The following is a 24,227-nucleotide window of genomic DNA, read 5'->3' as shown; positions in this document are numbered from 1 at the left end:
CCTAATTGACTATTTCTGTGTTTCTTGGTACTAAAGTATTGATATGAAAAAGGTTGAGAATGAACTTTTATCCATGTCTAGGAGAGTCTGTTCTTTTTTTTACTGTTGTATTACAGTTGAAGTCATCAATATTTAGTTAATAAACACCAATAGTTCTATTTTCTGGTATTCGTTTTGAGATGGGTTGTTGTAAAGATGAGAGTTGTTGCCTCTACTTGAAATGCTCATTTCTTGTCAATTAGGGGTCTTGAGCGATGTGGGGGAATTAAAGCCTATACAGTAAGTTGGGTTGATTATAGGAGTTTTTGTAGGCTGTGCTAAGAAGTTTGGAAATTTCCCTTGTAGTAGCTATTGGGATCCATGGAAGGAGTGACATGGATTGATGGTTTCAGAAAGTCACTCATTGCAATGTGACTGTGTTTTTAGATAAACAATGTGGGCAGGATGGTAGGAATAGGAATTGGTTAGTGGCACTCATTTTGGAAGGTTTCTTCTGTAAGACTGGAGCTGAGAGCCTGTTTTATTTCTGTTCCCAAGGACTGAAGAGACAGACAGCATTACCTCATTTAGTGAGTGAATGTGAGCAATGAGACAGGAGATGCCAAGTCCTGCTTAGGATTCCAAACCATGGGTGTCCAGAGGGTAGCAGGGTTAATTGAGATAGAGTCACACAAGGAGAGTAGGTGAGCGGAGAGAAGAGATTGTCAAGAAAATGATTTCGTAGTCGTGGATATTTAGATCATAATTAGAGAATGGGAAGGGAAGAAGGGTGACAGGGAGGAGGAAACAGGAAAACCAGGGGAGAGTCAGGTTGCCAATAAAAAGTTTACATTAGATTTGGCAATTGTTTTTCAAGGCACTGAGAACAGTTTTCACAGAAAGGCAAGGTGGAAGTCACATCTGTTGCAAGGCTGGTGTCCACTTGCGGTTTCCAAAGTGTGATCTCTGGACCAGCATCACCTGGGAGAAACTGGGGATGAGGCCTTCAGTGCGTGGTTTGTCAAGCCCTGTAGTTGTTTCTTAGGAATGTACCAGTTGTCAATCTCTCCCATGGGTCATTTGTTTTGCACTTGAAGCAACAGAGAATTCTATAGCTGGGATTTCAGGCCTCTCTTACCTCGAAGCCACTGTTCTTTTTACACTTTCCCACCTGTTAATGAGTGTTCACTCATGTGAAATGAGTGCTAGACTCATCTTTATGTATTAGAGGAGGTAGGTAACATGGCAGGTACTCTGGAGTCAGTCACACAGACTCCTCAGGATGCTAGGCCATTCTGTCTCAGCACCTCAGGAGCTTCATTTAGAAATGTTTGTGTGATTATACTTCATAGGCTGGTTGTAAAATGTAGAAGAGAATTTGTACAAGAAACAAGTGGTACGTGGCCTGCTATAGAATGTTCTGTCTACATTTATCATTAGTGGGAAGTGCTGTTTGGAGGGGGAAAAAGATGTTAAAATTGTTTATGGAGACCCAAACCTGTAATGACAGAGTGTAGACCAATCCCAGGGTGGTTCTTAAATCTGGGGAGGGCTGGAAGGTATGAGATAAAGGGGTAAGGCACATTGGAACAGATGTGGCACAATGTCAATTTATATTAAATCCAAGGACGAGGTTTATTTGTAGATTCTACTTTGAAATTTGAAAATTTTCATAAAATGACCTAAAACAAGCCTAATGGTTTATAATGTAGCATGACCAGACAGCCAGTCCCCTGGGAATGTATACACACTTATGCTTATTTCCTGATTGGGGGTTTCTGCTGAGCCACAAAAGCCAGCAAGATAGTTAGTTATTGATTGAGCTCATAAAGTGACCCCAGCAGTGTCCTACGGCCTCCGGGAAGAAACAGAGATGCAAAAATTGCCCAAAACCTTTGCCATGGCTCACAGGCCCATGACCTTGAGTGGCCCTGGCAGGAGGCGGGGCAGCAATCAATCTCAGTGGTTTGGATCACCCTGTTAGCACTGGGGGTCTGGCTTGTGGAGGGCTGGCTTTTTGTCTTGTAATAGTGGAGGATTTGTTTTGTAGGGGATTCCTTTGAAAATGATTTGAAAGCAATGTGTGTCTTTTTTAAAATTTTATTTTATTATTAGTTTCAAGTATACAGTACTTCGGTTAGGGCTTACTTGTAGAGTGAAGAATCTTATACTTCATCCTCAGAATTTCATATACATTGCCTGCAAAACTGAAAGGCCAGATGTAACATGGGACTGGAATCACTTTCCTAAGAGTTGTATGGGTGAATATCTTTAATTCCAATAGTTCTTACCTGCTTTAGACTCTGATTTTCTTAGGCAAGGTACTCAGCTATTGCAGAATTTTCTTGCTAAATTGAGTAGAGCATAAAGGTAGCACATATTTTGAAGAATCTCAGGGACATAATGAAATACATTAGCAAATAACACATAGTCAGTTGAAACTATCCAATTAAATACACACATATGCTCTAGAATAATGCTGTCCAATAGAACTTTCTAGGATGAGGGAAACATTCTTGCTGTGATCATTTTGGAAGGCTTGTACTATTGAGTGCTTGAAATATGTGTCCAGTACAACTTAAGGAACTTAATTTTTTAACTTTAAGTTAATTGTAAATAGCCACATGTGACTAGTAGCTACTCTGTTGGTTGGTGCAGTTTAGAATATGCTGTTTGGGTTTTTGGGGGGTATTCTGATTAACATAAAAAGGCTTTAATGATTAAAAGATCCAAATTGGTTAGATCCTTTAGGAACCTACTTATTAATAATTTGTTCTCAAATGAAGTTGTACGATAGTTTGCATGTTGGCATTGCTTATACTAAATCGTCCCTCATTCTGATTAGTTTTTCAAGACACTGGTTGAGTATTTATTTGTAACTTGATTTTATTTTTTGCCCCTGTTCCTGCCACTGAAGGTAGAGCCTCAATCCAAATTTCTGCTGGATTCTTGGAGATAATCCTGCTGTAGATCTTGGGTCTTTTTTATTTTGTTGAAACATACTGTCACATGAAGAGCTGCAGGAGGGTCAAATGCTATGTTGCGGGGCCCTCACTACCATTCCCTGACTGCACCATTTAACCGTGAACGTGTGGATGTTGCAGCCTATGCTGTTGCTGCCTTGACAACGGCGTTGTCTGACATGCTCAGACGCAGAAGAGCTGACTTGGCAGCTGCCCAGCAGATTTTTATAAAGGCTCAGTTGGTGGCCGGAGATTCAGGCTGTCAGAGTTGTGTTATGCAATAAATCGTTTTTAGCAGAAGTTCTTAATCCAATTTCAGCTGTAGCCTTTTTTTTTTTTTTTTTTTTAGTAGGCAGTAATCAAAGATAAGTGCACATTATTTAGTGGAAGTTTGGAAGAAGTAAAACTCTCCTTGCATAAGCATTTTCAGACCGTTTACTTTAACCTGGGAAACATGTCTGTCTGAGGAAATTTGCTGCTCGAAGTGCTTTTAATTTAGAGTCAAGGCAAAAGAATATCATTCACAAGTTCATAAGTCAGTGATTTCCTGGCTACTTATCTTATTTCTAGGTGTGAACATTCCCTCAGTTTCTCTTTGATGTTTGAGTATTGACAGTCGAAACATTTTATAAAGTTAAAAAAAAAAAGGATTAACATTGAGTTGACTTAAGAGATTTCTAATGGAGAAATGTTATTTTATTAAAAGGGAAGAAACAGTTTTAGCTTATGTCTAAGTTGTACCTTTCTCATATTTTTCAATATTATTTATTTGTTTATGGCTCTAAATCTTTGTTTATATTGACTCCATGCCAAGAATCAATATTCCCCCCAATTTTTTTTGGATGCTTTCATTGTTCCTTCCTCAGACTGTTGATGGAAGAGACTGTCATTTCAGACAGCAACAGATTGTATTAAGTACAGGTGTATGCAAACTTGTTTTGAAAATAAAAGGCCTTCATGTGGAGATTTTCAGTCATTTTCTCTGGAAGGACATAAGAGTTGTCAATTCTTTCTCTTCATCTCCCTCATGGGGACCCAGTATTTCAAATTTTGTTTTCTTATTGGTCAGCTGTTAAACTGTCAATCAGACCTGCAGTCCTCCTCCTCCCCACCATGTAGCATTTTGTGTTAATCCATCTTAGGGTAGGGGGGTGAGCTTTGGAATTGGGCATTGCACTTCATATTCTTTTTAAAAGGGTGGAAAATCACAAATCCCTTCACTCTCAGAGCTGCGGCAAGGTGGATAGAAATAGGATATATGCATGTGGTGGCATTGGTAACTCATCTAGTGGCTCCTGTAATCCGAACACATAATTATTCGTCTTGGCACTTGTGTACATTTTAATAAAGAAGTTGCGTGTGTTAGGAGGTCTTTCTGCTGTGAACTTGAACATTCCCTTCCCTCCCAACTTTGTCATCTGCTTCTTGTTTTTACAAGAGGCTGTGAAGAACATTTGACTTCCTTGTGGCCCTTTCTCTGGAAGCAGGAGTATTATCTGTGGGATGTAATGCCATCTGTAACTATGCCTGTCATTTGAGTTTTCTCTCTTCCCCACCCTCCATCCTCTTCATAATGAGCATATTGACGTTTAAAACATTGGTACGGGGTTCTGGATTTCAATTTAAAATGCAGGTGTGTATCACTAGTCAATCCTGGTATGTATGTCTTCGATAGAGCCTTTATGTTTTATTAGGTGATATGGTTAAAAATGATCTCTGGTGTTGTAGACCTTTTTTTAAGGGATTCAGATCTATGAGAAAGGGACCTAGCATCATTAGTTGACCTAAGTACCAATTTCTACCAGTTGTCACCACATCATTATTAAAAATGCCATTGGTTAGGATGAAAGATTTCTTGGTCACCTACCTATGATGCATAAATCTCTTGTGCAGTTTGCTCACAAGTAATTGGAAATTAACAGTCTTCCATTGGGCCTTATTCATTTTTACATAGTTGTGATTGTTAGAAAATGGGGTTTTTAAAAAATTGATCAGAAATATGCTTCCCTGTAACCCATGCATTTCATCCTTGTTTTTCTTCTAAATAAAGATGCCTTGAATTTGAAACCATAATAAAAACTTGAGATATGGACAAAATTACATACGGATGCTTTGAGCGATGACCTTAGAATTGATATTCTATTACACAAGGTAGTTGGAGAGGCCAGTAAGAGAAAATTACTCCTCTTCCTCCCTTCTTTTGCTAGTCTCCAGCTAGAGCTGTTGATCTTGAGTTTTTGTTTTTCACATCATTTACATCCATCTCTTGAAATTAGTAATTTTAATCTTGCTTTTGTTTAGGAGTCAGTGTGAGTTACATTTAATGGTTCCTCGTTAGTAACAAATTTCTGAGTTTTGAAATTGGCTTCTCGATCTGGCACCTGCCATGTTGTAGGCCAGCTGAGTAGACTGACTGATGACTTGTACCAGCTCCTGTTTATGTCTCCAGCTGCGTGACCTTTGGGCAAGACCCTGAGACTCATTTCTAAAATATAACTAAGAGTGTGTGATTACTTCCTTTCCCACCCATTTTAAACTAAAGAGAGAAAACAGTGGTGAAGACCTTGTACTAAGGTCTGAGCACAGACCCATGAGCATTCCTTGCATGGTGGTGCTGAGCCCAGTGCCTAGCATGTAGTGAGCACCCAGCAGAGATGTTTGCTATCATTATAATGATGATCATTATATTTGTTATCACTTTTCATATTCCCTTATTACTCTAAGGGCAATCTACTCTGCCTAGCACCTGTTTTGCAAGCTTGACTGACCTGGGTGTCCGTTTTCTTGCATTTGAGTGCTCTGAAGAGATTTGAAAGGCCATCTTGCTGAAGAGCTGGCTGTCATTGGAGAGCAGCAGCCCATGAAGGCTCTGCTTGAGCCTGTGGCTAAGTGGAGGGTATGACATTACAGTATTAGTGATCATATCAGTCTTGGAGTACTAAATTAGAACTTAGTGCAGTTATGCTATCCCGAATCAATAATCCAGTGTTTTAAGGTGAGGATCATGGAGAGATATTTTGAATGGCCAGCAAATTTATTTATTTAGAATGCCTAAGTTTAGGCTTTGTTTAAACTAGCAGTGATTTGAATTGACAACATCAGTGGAGATTGAGGTAGGTGAGAACTCAAGTACATTGAAAACAGTCACAGTTCAAGTTATGCACTTACCCCCATCCTTTTTCCATGAGTGGTTTTGAATAGAAGACATGGTGACTTGTACTCCTTTGATCCTGCGTCTTCTTTTCTACCTTGTCAAATAAACCTGGTTAAGGAGTAATGCTTGGTTCATACTATCATGTGCACAGGACTTTCTGTTAGTGGCCTATATTGAGGGTTTCCCCCTTCTCCCCTTAGCAGTGAGGAGAGCATCACAGGAAAAGAATTCTATAATTGGGAACTGTGATTGTTGTTGGATTGGGGCCTTCCTTTGGGTTTTGTTGCATTGTAATGAAAAAAAATTACCCCCCACATCCACCCACAAGAAACAAATATAGTTAACTATAAGCTTACTGAGATCCTACAGTGTATTGCAGCTGCTAAAATTTATCCTAATTTTTGGGTTTGTGCATGGAAATAGAAATGAACTTATTGTACATGTTGGTCCTATTCTGGAATATTATTCACATGTTGGGATGTGTGTTTAATTCTGAGTGTCACATTTTAAAGAGAAGTCATCCTAACCTTGGTATTCAGAGGATGAGGGTTGGAGAGAGAACACGTTGCATAAGGGATGATTCTAGGAAGTAGCTCTTTTAAAAATTAAAATGAAAAATAATTTGTTTTCTAATTACTTTTGACATATAATATATTAGTTTCGAGTATACAATGATAAGGAATTAGACATTTATATACCTTGTGAAGTGATCAGCAGGATAAGTCTAGTGCCCATCTGAACACCACCCATGGAACTAGCATTTTTTAGTTCCTTGACTTTTTTGTTTTCACCTATGCTATTTGATCACTTGTTTTAGCTTAGTGAAGATTTCTCAGTGTATATTAATATAGACTTCTTATTTCTGAAAGGAGAAATGGCAACAGTAGATCAATGTTAGAAGTATTCATAGTGAGGTTTCACCTAATCCTTACCTTTGCCTATATTCTGATGGGAATTAGAAAGTGATATGAAATAGGCATGGGATGGAGAATTATTTGTATACAGCAGAGCTTCGGAAACTATCATGTGCATTAGAATCACCTGGGAAATCATCTTGAAATGCAGATTCTCAGTAAGTGGGTCTGGAGTGATGTCCAAGAGCCTGCATTTCTAACAAGATGCCAAATGGTTTTAAGGTTCTGATGGTTTATGGAAGGGGTTCCCAACCCCGGGACTGCAGACAAGTACAAGTCTGTGGCCTGTTAGGAACCGTGCCGCACAGCAGGAAGTGAGTGGCAGGCTAGCCAGCGAAGCTTCATCTGTTTTTGCAGGAGCTCCCCAGCACTAGCATCACCGTCTCAGCTCCACCTCAGATCATCAGGCATTAGATTCTCATAGGAGCACTGGTTCCTGGTGCCAAAAAGGTTGGGGACTGCTGGACTCTGGGGGACCACACTTGGAGTTGCAAGGATACAGAAGGAGGCTATTAAAGGCTGTTTAATATCTAACCTGAACTGTGAGTTTTGGAGATTGGTTAGTTGATGCTGTCTCCAAGGAGGGTAGTATCTTCATGGGCCTTCTTACCGCGCTCTTTTTTCTCACATGTCTTGTAAGTTGGAGTAGCTAGAGTTATGTTGTGCTGTATTTTTGCTTAAAAAAAAAAAAAAAAAGATTATGACCATAAGCATTCAATTTTAAATTTTGACCTGTTGTCACTTTTCATAAGATTTGCAAATGAAAATAAAACTGTCACTTTTAAAGGCATTATTACTCAGTCTTCTATTTGCTAAAGAAAGTGATTTTTAGCAGTCAGTAGCAAAGTGAATCTAGACTTGTGTGATTTTTTTTTTTCCTTTTTCTTTTCGCATCCTGTCAACAGACCCAAACATTTTTATGTCAGTGTTTGCAAAGCATTTGTTTTGGGGTTGGGGAAATACAAGTAAAAGATTGGGGGTGGCAATGAGGAAAGTGGGTGTATTGTCTGGGAGCTTGAATTTGATGGACTATCAATCTAGAAGTTACAAAACCCCAAATGGCAGTAGCTGCTTTTAAGTCTTTAATGAAATTCCTAAGAACTGACATACACTCTGAGCAACTGAATTTGGATCATAATGAAGCTGCTGGACTCTTGTATCTGTCTGTCGATGGCCAGAACTCCCTCCTGTATCTTCCTTTATTAAGCTCACCAGTAGAACAGAATGGACAAGGTACTAAGTTTTGTGAGAGCATTCTGGAGGAGAACGAGAAGAGCTCTTTCTCATTTCAGTGATTCCAAACCCGAGGAAAGGGAGAGCCAGGAGGCTAGAGGTGGTCTAGGAAGGTCAAAGGGACTAATCAGGATTTTTGAATACTCAGGCATGAGCAGGACATCGGTTGATTTGAAAATAGTGGTTTGAGAATGAATAATTGAATATAATGAGATACAGAGGAAAAGGAGCCTGTGTAGATGTGGTGAGGGAGGTAGGGAAAGAACAGAGAGGTATTTCGCGAAGGTAAGAAACTGTGACAGTCTTAGATTTGGGCCGTGTAACATCATGTGGGCCTTTAGACGAGCACTTTTTTTTTTTTTTTTTGCAGAGAAGTAGGTGATTCCGAAAGGGTTTTTGGAGCCACTGCATAGGAGGGTTGTTACTAGTAAATTGACAAGTTTACTGCTGAGAGTGAGAGGTGTAGCCCGGGCCTTTGGGATTTGTCACTGCGTGGAGTGTTTTATGGGGGTAGCAGTGATTTGTAAGAAAATTGTAGTGGTTCCTGTACTTCACTTAAAACATCCTGGATTTTCATAAGGTTAGGCGCTGGCAGGCCAAGTATGGGTGAAAGTAGGTAGGAAGAGTGAGATTGAGCTTGAGTTTTTCTTTTCAGAAATATTTATGGAGCTCTTATGCTGTCAGGCATGTTTTTTAGGTGCTGAAAAAACATGGTGAACCTATGCAGAGATTCTTGACCCTATGCAGACATTCCTGACCCTATGCAGACATTGTTTAAATGGCTGATTAAATAAGACAGCTATTGAACAAAGGAAAATAAAAGGGAAGCCCTGTACTTAAAGGTCATATAAACTCTTAGAGCGAGGTGTTTGTGTTTCGAGTTGCCTGACCTCTACTGATAGTTATGTCTGGGCTGTTTTCTTAAACACTCAGTATTTGGATGTTCTGAACAATGGTAAGGCCATAGCAGAGTAAGTGTTAGAATGGAAGTACCTTCTTTCTGGCTGTCCATGACACCAGCGTGGATAGCACTGTGTTGCCTCATGGTTGGGTGTAGGCCACCTTTGATTCTGCATCTGACATTCCACTAGGGAGGGATTCTACCACCCTGGTCTGTAAGCTTAAGTGTAGGGTGATTCATCATGACTCTGCAGCTGTGACAGACATTTTGCTTTTTACTTTTTGAATTATTACCTATCTATTGAGCTTTTGGAAACAGAACAGATTCTACTTACTATCTACTAGGTTTGTGTCTTGCATCAACATTGAGGGAAGTGACAAGTCTTGACCACTCCAGATTATAAACTTGTGTTTAAAAAAATTTAATTTTTAATGTCTGGTATTGTAAACCCCATAATTTGTGTCATGGATTTGCTTCTCCTGTATTTAAAGTACTTTATAGGTATAATGAAGCTGCTCTTATGTCAGTAAGTGAACCTTAAATGCATCTTCCTTTGCAGGAGTTTTCATCTCACATGGTTTATGTTTTAATTAGACATTAGTCGTAGGGGTGTAATTCTCTCTTATGGAAGCCTGAAGTAAAAATGAAGGTATCAGACCGAACAGGATGCAGAAAATCATCACAGGAATTTTATGTTGAAAGCTATTTTGGGGCTTTATAATTTATAAACTCTGTATATGTAGGAAATAATAGTTTATAATCACATCACTGCTTGTTGTAGAGGTGCAAATGATGAGACTAGAAACCACATTGTGATGAAGGGAATTTTGCTGGATAGCCTTTTTTGCATAGACTGTGGAATTTAAAAAGGTAGATTTCAGCTTAATTAGTATTAACTCTTCCTGCAGTTAAGACTATCATTCATTTGCAATGAATATGCTAGGGAAGCTTTCATGCAAACTCAAGGGAGTTGCTGCTGTATGAGTGAATTCAACTACAGTGTAGTTTGTATGTGTTGCATAGTGAAATCATCTACCTTTTTACTCAGGTTGGTTATTTGGGCTGCTCAAATGAATCTGGTAACAGTGCTTCATTTTTCTGGTTTTTAACCGTGTGATTGGAAGGTTTCTAGTGACTTATACCAAGTAGCAGTTAAATTGTGTGTGTGCCTTCTCTCAGGTTGATGCAAAGTTTGCTGGCTTTTTTTAGCCTTTATGTGTGAACCTTGATCACCACCCTAGTCTGTAGATAATAAATTGGCTCTCAGGAGAGTGACCAGGAAGACAGGATGTGCCTTCTTCCTCTAGAGGTAATGGAAATCTCAGCTTGGCAGGTCTATAGGAGTGAAGGGTGTGGAGGAAAAGGTGGAAATCCTAGCTCTTCTTTCCCAGGATTTCTTTCCCCCTTATTATAGAAGATGGAGAATTACTCTCATTCTAGGAAATCCTAGAAGCTTAACAAGAGTACAGCTTAAGTTATTTAGGGCTTAGAGTTTCTGTGTGGTTGGATTTCTAAGATGTAGTTTGTGTTTATGTAGAGTTTAGGAATTTCAAAGAGCTGGAGAGACCTCAGATAACCTAGTCCCCTTCTTGAGTCCTGTGGAGGTTTTATGTCACCGCTAGCGGCAGAGAGTAAATACCAATCTGTTGGACAGCCATTACAACAGCACCAGTCTGACTTGGAAGTATCCAGGTTCCTCTTTGAACAAAAGGAACATGAATATCCAAAATCCTGTTTTACCCAGGGTATTAATGTTTTCCTTATTCTTTTAAGATCCAAAATATCTGAGAAGCTCAGATACTTCCAGGTCTAAATTGAACTGTTATAAAATGCTTGTCTTGAAGAAGGTGTGTGAATGTGAGGACTACTTAAATTAGCAAACAGTGCATAGATATCCACAGGAGAACCTGTTAATGTTCTTCTTATGAATCCACCCATTAAACCTTAAAAACTTTCTTGTTGGTTCCCTAAAACAGTTACCTCAGTCAATCCTGGTATGTATGTCTTCCATCTTCAACCATCTTCATCTAAACATGGCTCTTGTTCTGTCTCAGGTGCTTGCTGGTGCGTCTTCCCTTCTTGTCCCCCATTACTGCTTCTTCAATTCTAATCTTTCTTTATATCTTTACTACTAGAATGGTCTCTGGGCTGGAGGCTGGTTCTTTGGTTCCTCCCTTCCTTCCTTCCCAACCTGGCCTCCTTCCTTTTGTTTGTTCATTCCTTTCTCAAGAACTTGCCTTGGATCTGATACAACAGACATGAAGGAGCCACACTTTTAAATTAGATCTTCAAGACCTGTTATTAACCTGCATGTATTTCTTGTTATTTTTTTTTAAACCCCCACCTCCACCCTCAAGATCTATTGCCCTTTTCCGCAAGTGGTCTCTCTCTTCTCTTTCATTTGTGACTCATTTCCCTGAGAGGCTATTGTGTATCCAATTTCATTTCTCTGACTGAATTGTAAATTTCCTTGAAGGTAGCACCAACCCCCAACGACAAAAATTTCCCCCAAAGTGCAGCACCTAATTTGTAAGACAATATACATTCTGGCATTACTCACTTTATGAAACTCTAGCACAATGGTTCATTACTCCTCTGGTTTTGAGCGTGATAACTTTTTCGTGAGCTTTGCCAGGAATAGAAAACTTCAGTATTACCCATTATTGAAGGTCTTTGGGTGTGGGTATATAAAGGAAGGGAGGTGGTTTTATCTGTCTTTCAGTCCCTTGAACAGCCTATGGGTGGGTTAGCGTTTTTGGTTGGGGTCTCTCCAGTGTTTTTGGTTGGGGTCTCTCCAGATGTGGGAAGGGTCAGTGCTGTCCCTTTATATTATAATGTGATACTGCTGATTTCCAGAACTGTGTCTTGGTCACACAATACTGTTGAGAATTTTTTAAAATTTATGCTGACTCTTAATATTTGTTTGCTTTGTTTTCATTAACTCCCTCTTCTTTCATTTCTTCTTTTTCCCCAGGATGACAGTGATGGGATTCCATGGTCAGAAGAAAGGGTGGTACGTAAAGTCCTTTATTTGTCTCTGAAGGAGTTCAAGAATGCTCAGAAGAGGCAGCATGGTGAAGGCATTACTGGGAGCCTGAAAACGGTGAATGGTGAGTTGAATATTTTGTTGGAATCTCTGGACATGGCCTTGTTTCTGAATTGGATGTGATTTTTGCAACTTGTGCTTCTTAAGCTATGCCCTTACTGGCAGTTATATCCTCTTGGGTTTATAGATTTATTTTTATGTTCCTTTATATGTTGCACAATATAATTGGCAAGGTGCCTTAGTTCGTTCGTTCCCTATAGACAGGACCAGGGCTGCAGTCTGATTTCTTACTAGCTCCTGGGTTGAATGTGGAGCCTGTCTTATAGGTTTTTTCTGTGGATATTTTAGTTCACACCCAAGTATGAAAGCAGAAGTCTTTTGATGATCTTGGTGCAATGTGGAGCCTTTGGTTCTTATCCTCTGTTTGTATAGGAAGTAGCCTAAATCTGTTGTGTGCTTACTCCCCCTGCCCCCCAGCTCATCATCCTCCTAAATACCTGCTTCCTTCCTTGTTGATCAGGTTGGGCAGGCTGCAGCAGGTACATAGTGGCATAGAATTCCTGTGCATCCAGAAGTGTACCTCTTCCTGTATTGTTATCTAAAGGATCCTTGAAGGATCCTGCGAGGAAACTTTCCCCTGAGTTTATTCTGGTGTCTTGTTTTAATGGGGTATAATTCAGATGACATCATCCAATGAAAACCATTTCAGAACAAATATTTGGTTATTGTCTGTGGCTGTGGTGGCATTCCACAGCCTCTCTCGTACTTACTATATCTCTTAGGATTATAGATAAATGTGAATGAATTGACTTATGTTCTGGTTTGTGCTTGCTTGGAGCAAAGAGATGAGGAAGAGGAAATCCTGTTGTTTCTTAGAATCTTTGCTCTGGTTCTGGGGTAACAGTCATCACATATAGGGTGCTTGACAGCTTCCTGGGGTCCAGAGTGGCAGGTTCACTCGGTTTAGGGCTTCCAGTTTCTTTCCAGTCTGCTTAGGTGTCAGTTGAGTTATCTGGGAGCCTGTTGTTGGTGCTAGTGCTTACAGGCAGGACCTGTTGCTGCTCTGTTTCCACAGGGCCATGGCTGGGTTTTGTGAGATGACTTCCTTGCCATCCACTCAAGGTTTGTCACTCTCTTCTAGTATTGTGTGGTTTGAAACAAGAACCCCCTGAATTCTGAGCCAATATGGAATGGAAAAGGCCCTTTTGGAACTTCTTTCACATTTGCAGGAGCAAAATAAGTAGTAAGTGGATCTATTGCCACAAATATACAATTTGGATCCCAAATGCTCATGGGTCTCTGACAGGTAGGGGTTACATCCATTCCTTGACTGCCTGTAATGCAGTAAGTTCTATGCCCCGTGTCTGTTTAGAGAACGCTTGATGTTATAGGTTTTGTTGTCATTACTTCAGATTGAATACAGATGGTCCCCGACTTCAGATGGATCGAGTTACAATTTTTGACTTAATTGTGGTGTGAAAACAATGCTCATAATATGTGAGATATGTAACACTTTATTATAAAATAGACTTTGTTAGAAGATTCTGCCAAACTGTAGCCAAAAGTGTTCTGAGCACGTTTAAGATAGGCTATGCTAAGCTGTGATGTTCGGTAGGATAGGTGTATTAAATGCATTTTCCACTTAAACCCATCGTAAGATGATAATCAGGACGTAACCCCATTGTAAGTTGAGGAGCAGTATTTTGCTTAGTTAAATTTTTTGGGGATGAGTAAAGGGAAGAATTGCATTGCATTCTGGAGTTAGAAGAGAGTAGTGCCTGCTGTGGGTTTAGAACTGCTACTGAAATTCAATATACAGAGTAACAAAAAGGTGGCCTTATTGTTGAGATAAGGAATGCTCTTTCTGCTATTCATGAGTGGTAATGCCTTATTGCTTTTGGAATCTCTTAACAATTAAAAACAACCTAGCTGGGAAAAATCAGCTCTTAGGACAGGAAGTGAACCAGGTGTCTAGGATTGAATCAAGGTGGAATTTGGGCAAAAGAACAAAAACGAAAGTCATTTGAGAAGCAACCGGCATTGCCAGCTAGTTTGGCTAAATGTAGCCTTCATTTTTATTAGCATAGCTTCATAAAGAAAAGGTAAGTTTTGTTGTGTTATTTTGCCTTTCACCCTGGTAGACTGACTTGTCTTTTTTTTTTTTTTAAGGCACTGAGACCCCCAAGGCTTCTTTCTTTTGGTTGTGAAATATCTGTGAATACACCCTTTTTTGGTTCCTGTTGATGTTTGTGCACACAGCATTCCAAGGCCACCTTTTTGTTACTCTGTATATTGAATTTCAGTAGCAGTTCTAAATAAACACATCTCCTTGTTTCAGAAGTTAAGTGTGTTTTAAGAAGAATTTTCTTAAAAGCAGCTGACGTGTTAAAGGTGCTTTCCTGTTGAGGGATTACTGGAAAGCATGAGAAAACAATCTCTACCATGGGAATAACTTCTCTGTCGGTCCCAGAATCTCAGGAGTGATCTTTTTGGGCGGGGTGGGTGGGTAGGTGATATCCAGAGAGAACTGAAATAGCAGGGAGCATCCAGGACTTTTTGGGCTGAGTGAGGTTGGGAGTAGGGATGATTGCAATCAGTGTTCTCTCTGAATGTTTGTACATGTGTGCTTATATGTTTATCGCTTGAGTTTGGACGGATCATCATTCCTGTACAATAGAGTGACCTTGTCTTAAACTGCACATCACAGTGTACAATATTGAAGTTCTTCACTGCATGGCAAGTGAAGATAAGTTAGTGGAGGGAGAACAGTTTTAACAGTCATGTAAGGTTCTTGTTTTTCTTTTGTTTATTTACTTTTTGTTATCGTTAGTCCCCGAACCCCTTGAGGTTCCTTTTCAAAAGCTGAAATAATTCCATTGGTTCAGTTTAAATTGTGACAGAAATTAGTCTGATGGTAGAGTTTTGAGACTGTCCAATACAGAGCCCTCACTGAGACGAGGACTATGAGACTGCACTATGACATGGTTGAGAGCATGTGCCTGTTCCTTAGATAGTTTGGGTGAGAGACTTCTGCCCTTGTGTTCCCCTTCCACCCCTTCACGCTTTGTCACTTGGGGACCTTGGACAGTGAGTGACATACCTCTTGAGACTCCAGGAGTTTTCATCTGTAAGCCGATTAAACGTCCTCGTGGGGCTTTGTGTTATATATGGTAGTAACTTGCCTCACTCTCATTTAGCTATTTATTATACAGAAGTAGAATTGGAATTACAGTTCAAATTGCGTAACTTTGAATCCCATGCTTATTTTGGAACACATACTGGATGAAAATCACACCCTATCTTTGCAACAGTAGTATCGAGAACAAGGTGATTTATCTCCGTGCCTCCCCCGCCCCCCGCCCGCCCCCATATCAATTTCTCAACAGAGATGTTTCTGGGTTATTGGTCCTGCCAGAGTTTCCTGAGAAAATCCAGTTTTAAAATAATATTTTTTGCATTAACAATGGAATGGGCTTGACATAATTTTGTATCTGATTTGAATTGACATCCCTTCCGATAAATCGTTGGCATGCTAGGATGTTGAACTTGCGGCCCTTTGCATTTCCTTCTTGTGTGAGGGGGTTCACAAGTTTAGTGTCTTAACTGTACTACAAACAGCAGCAGCTTGTATCAGAGCGGCTGAGCAGGTATAGTGTAGTGGTAATAACATAAGCAGATATTAGATAGTAGCTCATATTTTATGTCATAAAATCCACGTTGGCCATCAGTCTTGCTTTTGTGGTTCTACAGTGACAAGAATGAATATTTTTGTACTTCTGGAGGTAATGAATGTGAATTTTGAACGGTCTTGTGGATTCTCTGTAGGAACTGAAACCATCATTACAGCATGTTGGTTATAGCCAGGCTTAGGAGGCAGTGCGAGGACTTTTGCTGATTGTGAGCCGTCTGTCTCCTTCCTGCTGTAGATAATGCCACCTTTTCTGGCTGTAATAAATTGAAATTCAAAAGCTCAGGAAAGGGCTGGCAAAGGCTTAGGCCACGGCCACTCTTTGAGGGCCCTTGGCCCGCTGAGGCTGAAATTAGGGACATTTAAATAATAACATGCTACACAAATAACAAGTACAAATAATTACACGGTAAGAGAGGGGAATTATCAGCTGTATTTGAATTTCATTTGCTCCTTATAAACGTCATCTGATATCCAGCAAGCTTCTCTGTCCAGTTAAAGGGTCTTGACTAAGATGTAAGGGAAGCTGGATCCTTTTCTTAGAATCTTCCTGTGGGCACTGGTTGTGATAACTAACCTATATTGAGTGCTTATTGTTTTCCAGTTATTGTTCTAGCACTTATATTTTACTCATTTAATCTTTGGAACAAACCATTTTACAGATTAGGAGATGATACATGAAGATAATTTAAATTTTCTCTTTGTTAAAAGCAAAGCTACATTTATCTTGGAAAATGGTAGAATTGAGAAGAAGGTTTAATTTCTCCTCTGTAGCTTTCTTGTAATAGTCAGTTTATGGTATAAGTAATGCAGATGGGGCATTTCTTGATAGAGCTTGCGTTTGATCAACACCTGAGAGAGTTTTTGTATGTAGGAGGTATTGTGAGTAATAAAAAAAGTGAACTCAAGTTGCTTATTTTTGAGGAATCAGATTACCTTTTTGCATCTTACCTAAGACGTCACTGAGTAATATACCATTATTTTATGTTTCAGTAAGAAAGAAAAAAATGCTTCCAGTTTAATTATAAGTGTAAGCCATCATAATTTATAAGATGTTTTCTAATTTTAGATATGCATGTTTTAACATGAGAAAATATGTGTGACCTGGAATCAGGGAACAAAATACTACACTATAGGAGAATAAAATACTATACGAGAAATGCTTTAAAAATCAAAAGTGTATGTGACTGTGCTTGGTCTAGTGTGAGGAGGCTAGCGGGAGGCAGATGTAAACAGCCTCGTGTGGAGCTGCCAGGAAAAGCCTCATTAAAAAGGTTGCATTCCATGAGCCTTGAAGGCTGTGGGACTTTGTACAAGGGCTTGGAGATTGGAATGGGGTAGTGCTGGGTACAGAGGTGAGAACCTGAAAATAGATATTGGACAGATTTCTGTGGCCAGTCTACTTTTACTGGCTCCGAGGGAGCAGTGAGCTTAACTGCAGCCCTTTTGGCTGCAGAATTATGGATTGCTAGAGCAGGAAGGGACTTCTAGAGGTATAGAGGTCAGCCTTATAATTTTCAGATGAGGAATTTTGAGCCTGGATGATGAGCTTATTAACTGGAAGGAATGGGTCATGCTGAAGACTGGTTGGACCAGAAGTCCAATGTAAATGACAGGGAGGCTCCAGCCTTCCCAGAAGGCATGGCTGCGGGCAAGGATTTCATGGAGAGTTAAGAAATGGAGGTGTTTGTGGAGGTTAATGTGTTCTCATGCTCCTCTTTCCCATCAGTTTGTGTTTGAGACCTCCTGTGCCTCCAGTTCTCTTTAGCCTGCTTCTGTCAATTTTGTAAGCTTTGTGCTATTTCCCTGATCATTTTCATCAAGTCATGGATTCCTGTAGTAGGAGCAGCATGCAACACAGATAGAGTCACCTAGGAGAAAGTGAATGGCTAGGGCAGATATATAGGGTACGTATGTAATGTCTGAGCTTGAGACTGTCCTGCATGTCAGAGTTCTTAGAGAAGCCCAGCTTTGAGGGTTGTGGATAAGTAAGAGGATGAAATTCACTGTAGTCTGGAATGTTTTTTTAAAGCTGTTTCACCTGTAGGGTCTTTCTGCTTCTAGTCAAACTGTCCCCTGTGTACCAAGTCTATTTCTCTCATCTCTATAAGAACACCACTCTGGAAATTATCCTTCCTTTCTTCATTATTATTTACTTCTTTACTAGATCATTCCCATTACTAAACAAAACGTAATTTCTCCCATAATAAAATAAACCCTCCATTGATCTCGGATCTCCTTCCTGCTATTAAGCTCGCTCTCTTTATAGCAGAGTTTTGAAAGAAATAGTCTAAGTAATCTGTCTCTCTACTATTCATATTCATGTTACTATCCTCTTCCCACTCATTCTCTTTGAACCCCTAGAGTCAGGCTGCTTTGCAAGGCTAATAATGACCTTGGTTGCCAAATCCGGTTGTAGTCAGTATGGCTGTAGTTGCACATTCAGCAGCACTAGACCTGTTTGAACTTCTCCTGAACTACACCTGCCTTCTGCGCTTTGATTTGATAGGCCTCATGAACTTGGGTGTTCCAAAGCCAGTTCTCTGTGTCCACTCTCTCTCATCTGCTCCTGCCCTTCCCATCTTCTCATTGTTAATAAATACCAGTTCCATTCTTCTGGTTGCCTTGGCCAAAACCTTGGAGGTATCTCTCTGTATCCTCCACATTTTGCCTTCTATCCTTTAGCAAAACCTGTTTATTTCTAAACTCACGACGTCTTCTGAATCTGTATCTGTATCACTGTCACTAGGCCTTCTAGCTTGGGCTGAGACTGCTAATGCTCTCAGCTTCTGCCTCCCTGCCGCCCACTTCAGGCAGTAGTGTGAACAGTCCTTTATATATATAAATTACACATGCTATGCCCTTGCAGGGTCTCCCCATCTCTCAGCATGAAAGGTGTGGGCCCCATATCTCTCTGGTCTCATCTACCTCTCACTCCCTCGCCTGTTTCACCTAGTCTAGTCATCCTGCTGTTCCAAATACACCAAGCATGCTCTTGCCCCAGAATTTTTGCCCTTGCTGATTTTCTATTTAGAAATTTCTCGCTTTAGTTACATATGTGACTTGATCCCTCTTTGAATTTTAGGTTCCTGTATAAATGCGCCCTGACCAGGACTCCTTCCTGGAGCAGCTTATTGAAAATTGTGCCTTTGTTAGTTACCCATTAGCTTCTTACCTTGTAATGTTTTTCTGCATAGAATTTCTCCTAGCCTGACATTGTTTGTTTATTACAAGCTCTTCCCACAGTATATTGTAAGTTCCATGAGAGAAAAGCTTCATCTATGTTGACTGCTGCTGTATGCACAGCTCCTGGGTACTCTTTGTAGAGAATGTGCTGTGTGAACCAGTGTGCAGACAGCTCCTCTGCACAGCTACCACACACCCACACCCCCTCTCCAGCACCCCACTGTCACGCTATGGTCATGCTCCTCTCTGTTCAGGGGTTGAGAATGTTCCACTTTGGACTCCAGATTTCATTTCGGAAAAACACACATCTTGACACTCTAGGTTCCCCAGATCACAGCCCTTGCTATTTTCTCTGTTATCAAAGTTCACATTTACTTGTAATTGTGATATATTTATAAGTCTCATCGTAAAGATTCTTGGAATTGGGTCACTCTTGTACCCTCTCTTTTCGAACCACACTTGTTGAATGCCTATTTAGGTACAAGATACATTGTATCGTGGTATTTTAAGTTAAAATTGGGATTTTAAGAAAAAATAAGTTACCACTTTTAATTCTCATAACATTATGATAATTATACTGTTATTGTTATTTTGTGGATTCTGTGTGTGGATTTCAGATGTTGAGCAGCTGGCACAAAGCTACATAGCTAAGTGGTCAGATCAGGATTTGAACCTAGGACTCCTGACTCCATATGTTGCCGTTTTTTTAGATTAAGAAAAACTTTACACTCTGTGAAATTACATATTGTAAGTGTACAATTTGATGAATTTACAGATGCACATATACCCTTGTGACTGATATATCACAATAGATAAAAGACTTGTCCATCACCTCAGAAAAGTTCCCTCCTACCCTTTCTAGTTCATCTGACTTCTTGAAAAGTGTGTGCTCATTTTGGGGTTTGTCAGCATGGCTTTCTCAGTTGAGACAGAAGCTTTTCTGATTATACATGGGTTTATGGTGTTTTCTTAGAATGTACCAGATGCCTGAGAGTGTCGGCTGAGACTTGAAAGTTCTCAAAGCCATAGGTTCCTGAGTGTCTAGTAAGTAGGTCTCAGAGGCCCTGTATTAGGTAAGAATCAACCAAGTTTTGAATTAGAACCCCACACTCAGACATTCTCATGAATGACATTCACCATGTCATGGTGACATTTGTGGAGCCAGAGGGTCCATCTTTAATTAGTATTATGGTTTTGGTTCTGAGCTATTGAGCAAGTCCAGACCAAATGGGCTTTTTTTTGAACGGTTTTGGTTCTCATCTTCTTCCTTGTCACCTTTCATACTTGACCAGCAGTATGATAAGATCACTAATTTCTGTTTTTGTTTTTGTTTTTTTTTCCTGTGGCGGTGGTAAAAGTCGCTATATTAGTCAGCTGGTCCTGCTGCATGAAAATGCTATAGACTGGGATGCTTAAACAACAGAATTTTCTCATCATTCTAGAGCCTGGAAGTAAGATCTAGGGTGCCAGCCAATTCAGTTCCTGGTGAGGGATTACTTTCTGGCTGTGTGTTCACATGTCCAAGAGAGAGAAGAAGTGCACTGGTGTCTCTCTTTTTCTTATATGGAGACTGGCCCTATGGGATTAGGGTCTTGCCCTTATGATCTCATTTAACCTTTGTCACTTCTTTGCAAGCTCTTTCTCCAGACAATCACATTGGGTGTTAGGGCTTCCACATTGGAATTTAGGGTGGGGAAAACACAGATTCAGTCTATAACAGTCTAGTACTTGTATGGTTTTGGGATGGTGCCGATTTCATTTTAATTTTAGATTAAGTTAATTACCATGTTAATTAGCAGCGTGGTTCCTTTTGTGCTTAAGTGATACTAGAACAATTTCCTGGTACATCAGGAAACCCTAAGAGCTGTTTGACCTTTGGAGAAGTTATTGTTCCTCCCAATTGGATAGAATTAAACTTGGACTTGTATTTATTGAATGCCTGTTTTTGTGAGGCCATTGGGTTAATCTCAATCTCTTCATTGGGGATCGAAACATGATTCATGTGCAAGGGGAGCTGCTAACGGAAAACCAAGAGCCCTAAGGAAGGGGCAGACAGGGCGAATTCAAGGCCCTAAGGGTTTAGAAAGGGGAGCGGCAATTGAGATGGCCCTGGAAGGACATTTCTATTGTCGATTTAGGAAAAATCGTGGGGTTATTTGAGGTAGAGGGAATTATATATGTTTACACTAGTTCATTTTATTTGCCCAAATATTATGCTTTAAATGTAATTTAGGGCAGTGCTTTCTAACCATTTCACTTCTCAGCATGTATAGAAAGGGAATATCCTGTGGCGGCGCCAGATAGGGCTGCACTCAGCTAGAGGTGACTCGATTATGCATGGAATTTGTTTATCTGTGTTCATTCTTGTAAATGATAATGTCACCCACCTCCTCCTGTTTGGAGAAGAGCCTCATGTGTTTACTCTGTCTGACCTATTTCATGATTTGGATTCTGCCATGTGTGTATTTATGGAGCTTTAATTTTTATCAGATTTGCCATCGTGGACTAGTGAGGTTTTGCTTTGCTTGTGTATTTCTTAGATCCCATTTCTCCCAAATTTAGTGTCTTTTACTTAGCTTTTGGAAATAACCTGTTGCAACCTGAGCCACGTGAAATGCTTGGAGTCTTGTATGACATATCTTTAAAGCTAGAAGAGTGATAACTAGAGATGCTTTGGGGAAATTACCATATAGTCCATAATTCCCTTAATTTGCAATTTGTTACTCAATTTCATGTGCTGCCAAATCACATATATCCTTCTAGCTTTCTCCATAGCCTTTAGGGTGCTTATGCAGAGTCCCAAATTCAGATTCCTCATAATTTCTTTCCAAAAGATCATAAAACAGTACAGGTCTCTCATTAGAGAAGTCTTGGGACAATGAGGAGAAACATGACCTTAGAGCCTTAGACCTGCCAGTCAAGGAGAGCGTCAGCCCAGCACGTGTTGTGCCAACGAGAGCTTGAAGGCATTTCGTGCGTGATGTCTCGGACCTGCTCCTCCTCTCTCTGCACTGTTCTCTGACCTTTCACTAATGTTTTTGATTCATTCATACTTTGTATCTAACAATTCAGCTCTTTCTGTACATTGGGTCTCTTCCTGTGTGATCTGCCCCCGCCATTGTCTTCTGGGTTATTCCTTAACCTGGTCCATGTCTTTCTTGGCAGGTAGGAGGGCATTCTCATTATGCTTGGCACCTGGTCTTGATGATAGGGCAAGTCATCTGGGCCTGAGACTCTCACATCAGTTTCTGGTGCCTTGTGAAGTGGCAGTTTCCTAACAGTTTTCCATGGCTCTGAGCGGGTTTATGTTGCCTTCTCATGCAAGAGGCCAACTCTAAGCCTCCACTTTGTTATTTTTGATACTCTCCTTCCTTCAGATGTGACTGAGGTATTTATGAAGGATCTGAAGTTTTGAATCCACGTTTTTGAAAGTGGCATCTCACCTTCAAGCAAGATTCTAGAAGGTCAACAGATCCTTTCCAGATATGATCATACCAGTGGAAATATTTCATATTTATTGTTTGTGTATGCAGGAGGCCTGGTAATTCCTAGAGGGATCTACATTGCAAATTGCTGAGCCTGTACCCTAGTGGCTCTATTACCCTGTCCTCACCCAGCAGTTTACCCAACTTCCGACTACTAGTGTTATTTGAAAAGGGCCTTTCCAGTTTACTCAGTTGGAAAGTGTTAAAGGGTAAGCTGGAAGGCTCTCAGCTGGCACTTTCTGAATCCCTCAGAGGAAAATGTTGGCAAACTCCACTCTCTGCCTGAACTCTTCTTATAAATTGAGAAGCCAAGAGTTACGAAGCCATCACACAGGGCCAGGTTGAACTGTGTGGGAGAACATGTCATTATCCAGGCTAAGATAACAGACTGTTTTCTGATAATAATACAGTTTTCTCTTCCCACCCTATTCCCCTCCACATTTTGATGTTAATCTTTCTGCCACTGAAAATGATAGAAGTGTGGTGAATGCAATTTACAGTATATTCTATTTTTTTTTTTTTGAAGAGCCTTTACTCCAGAACATGCACATAAGCTTTTAATATTTTCCCTTTTACAATTTACATAACCGAAGAAAGCACTGGGCTGCTTTATTCAACAGGTGTTGCACCTTCTACTAAGAAAAGTTAACTTTTTAAATTTCTGTCTCTTTTTCTGTGGTTTTGGGGACAAGGTTCTGAGACAAGTAGCAGGGGTTTGTCATTGATTTATTGTCCTGTTTGTTACCATCTGTCTTCCTTGCACTTCATTCTGTTGATGGAAAGCCCTATGTGAATGTGCCATGGGGCCTGAGAAATTTCCATCTTCCTGAGTTGTCTGACTGAAGAACCTGTATAATCACTCCCACCTAGGCACCCCAGTGAGGGCTGTGGACATGGAGATAACTCAAAAGAAAATGTTGGCATAGTTTCTTTCTTTATCCATCCTTTTGCACCCCATGCCTCTTCGCACACATGTCAGGCAAAGATGCTGTTTCTAGCACTGTCCACATTGCACTGTGCAACCCACTCTTGGTGCTCCTACCCTCCTGGGGTCTCTCTATGGAAGAATTCCAAGGGAATAGGTTAAGATTGCCATCAAGTGGCTGCTCTTGGTAGTGGATGGGAGGATACTGGCCACCACTGCTGGCCGACTTGATGCATATTCTCCTCCAGTTACTTAACCCCTCTGTGAAAAATAATCAAGCTCAAGGGTGCTTTCTTTTTGAGGAATCGACTTGGGGGGCGGGGCAGGCAGAGAGAGCTCAGAACATTTCTATATTGTACCTTGTCAAAGAAGGCATCTGTGTGAACCCAGATCTTACCTTCTGGGGTGGACTGTGAAACTGAAGGCAGGCTTAGTTGTAGTGGTCTGAGCTCAGGGCTCTGGAGCTATGAATGGAGATGATCTAGAGGCTTACTGGAGAGAACCGCTGGACATTTGTCCTTGTGCCATATCTGAATCAGCAGGATGCTCTCTGCTCGTGGAAATTGGCACGGAGAAACATGCTGCCATTCCTAAAGGATGGTCCCATCGTCCCAAGGGTGAAAAGAAATAACAAACCAGACTCGGCCATTCTGTTTGGCTTCTGTTCATTGTTTCTCAGCTCTGGAAATGGAGTAATCATTTCTTTCTCAGAAGTGATAGTCTTGGAATTAATGAGATAGTTTTTTTAAAGTC

The 24,227-nt window shown here is 40.4% G+C and overlaps 1 protein-coding gene across 1 annotated transcript in view; it reads left to right on the top strand.

Annotated features, from left to right (window-relative positions):
• The window catches only part of JARID2 (jumonji and AT-rich interaction domain containing 2), a 239,940-nt gene that overhangs the window by 96,029 nt on the left and 119,684 nt on the right, over positions 1 to 24,227 (top strand). Inside the window, exon 2 of the mRNA XM_023532274.1 lies at positions 12,119 to 12,254. Coding sequence (XP_023388042.1) covers positions 12,119 to 12,254 — 136 coding nt within the window. The remainder of the gene's footprint in view (positions 1 to 12,118; positions 12,255 to 24,227) is intronic.

This window comes from Pteropus vampyrus, unplaced genomic scaffold, assembly GCF_000151845.1.
Source record: "Pteropus vampyrus isolate Shadow unplaced genomic scaffold, Pvam_2.0 Scaffold80, whole genome shotgun sequence".
Taxonomy (NCBI): Eukaryota; Metazoa; Chordata; class Mammalia; order Chiroptera; family Pteropodidae; genus Pteropus; species Pteropus vampyrus.
Note: the sequence above shows the minus strand (reverse complement) of the source record. Positions and strands in the feature narration are given on the sequence as shown.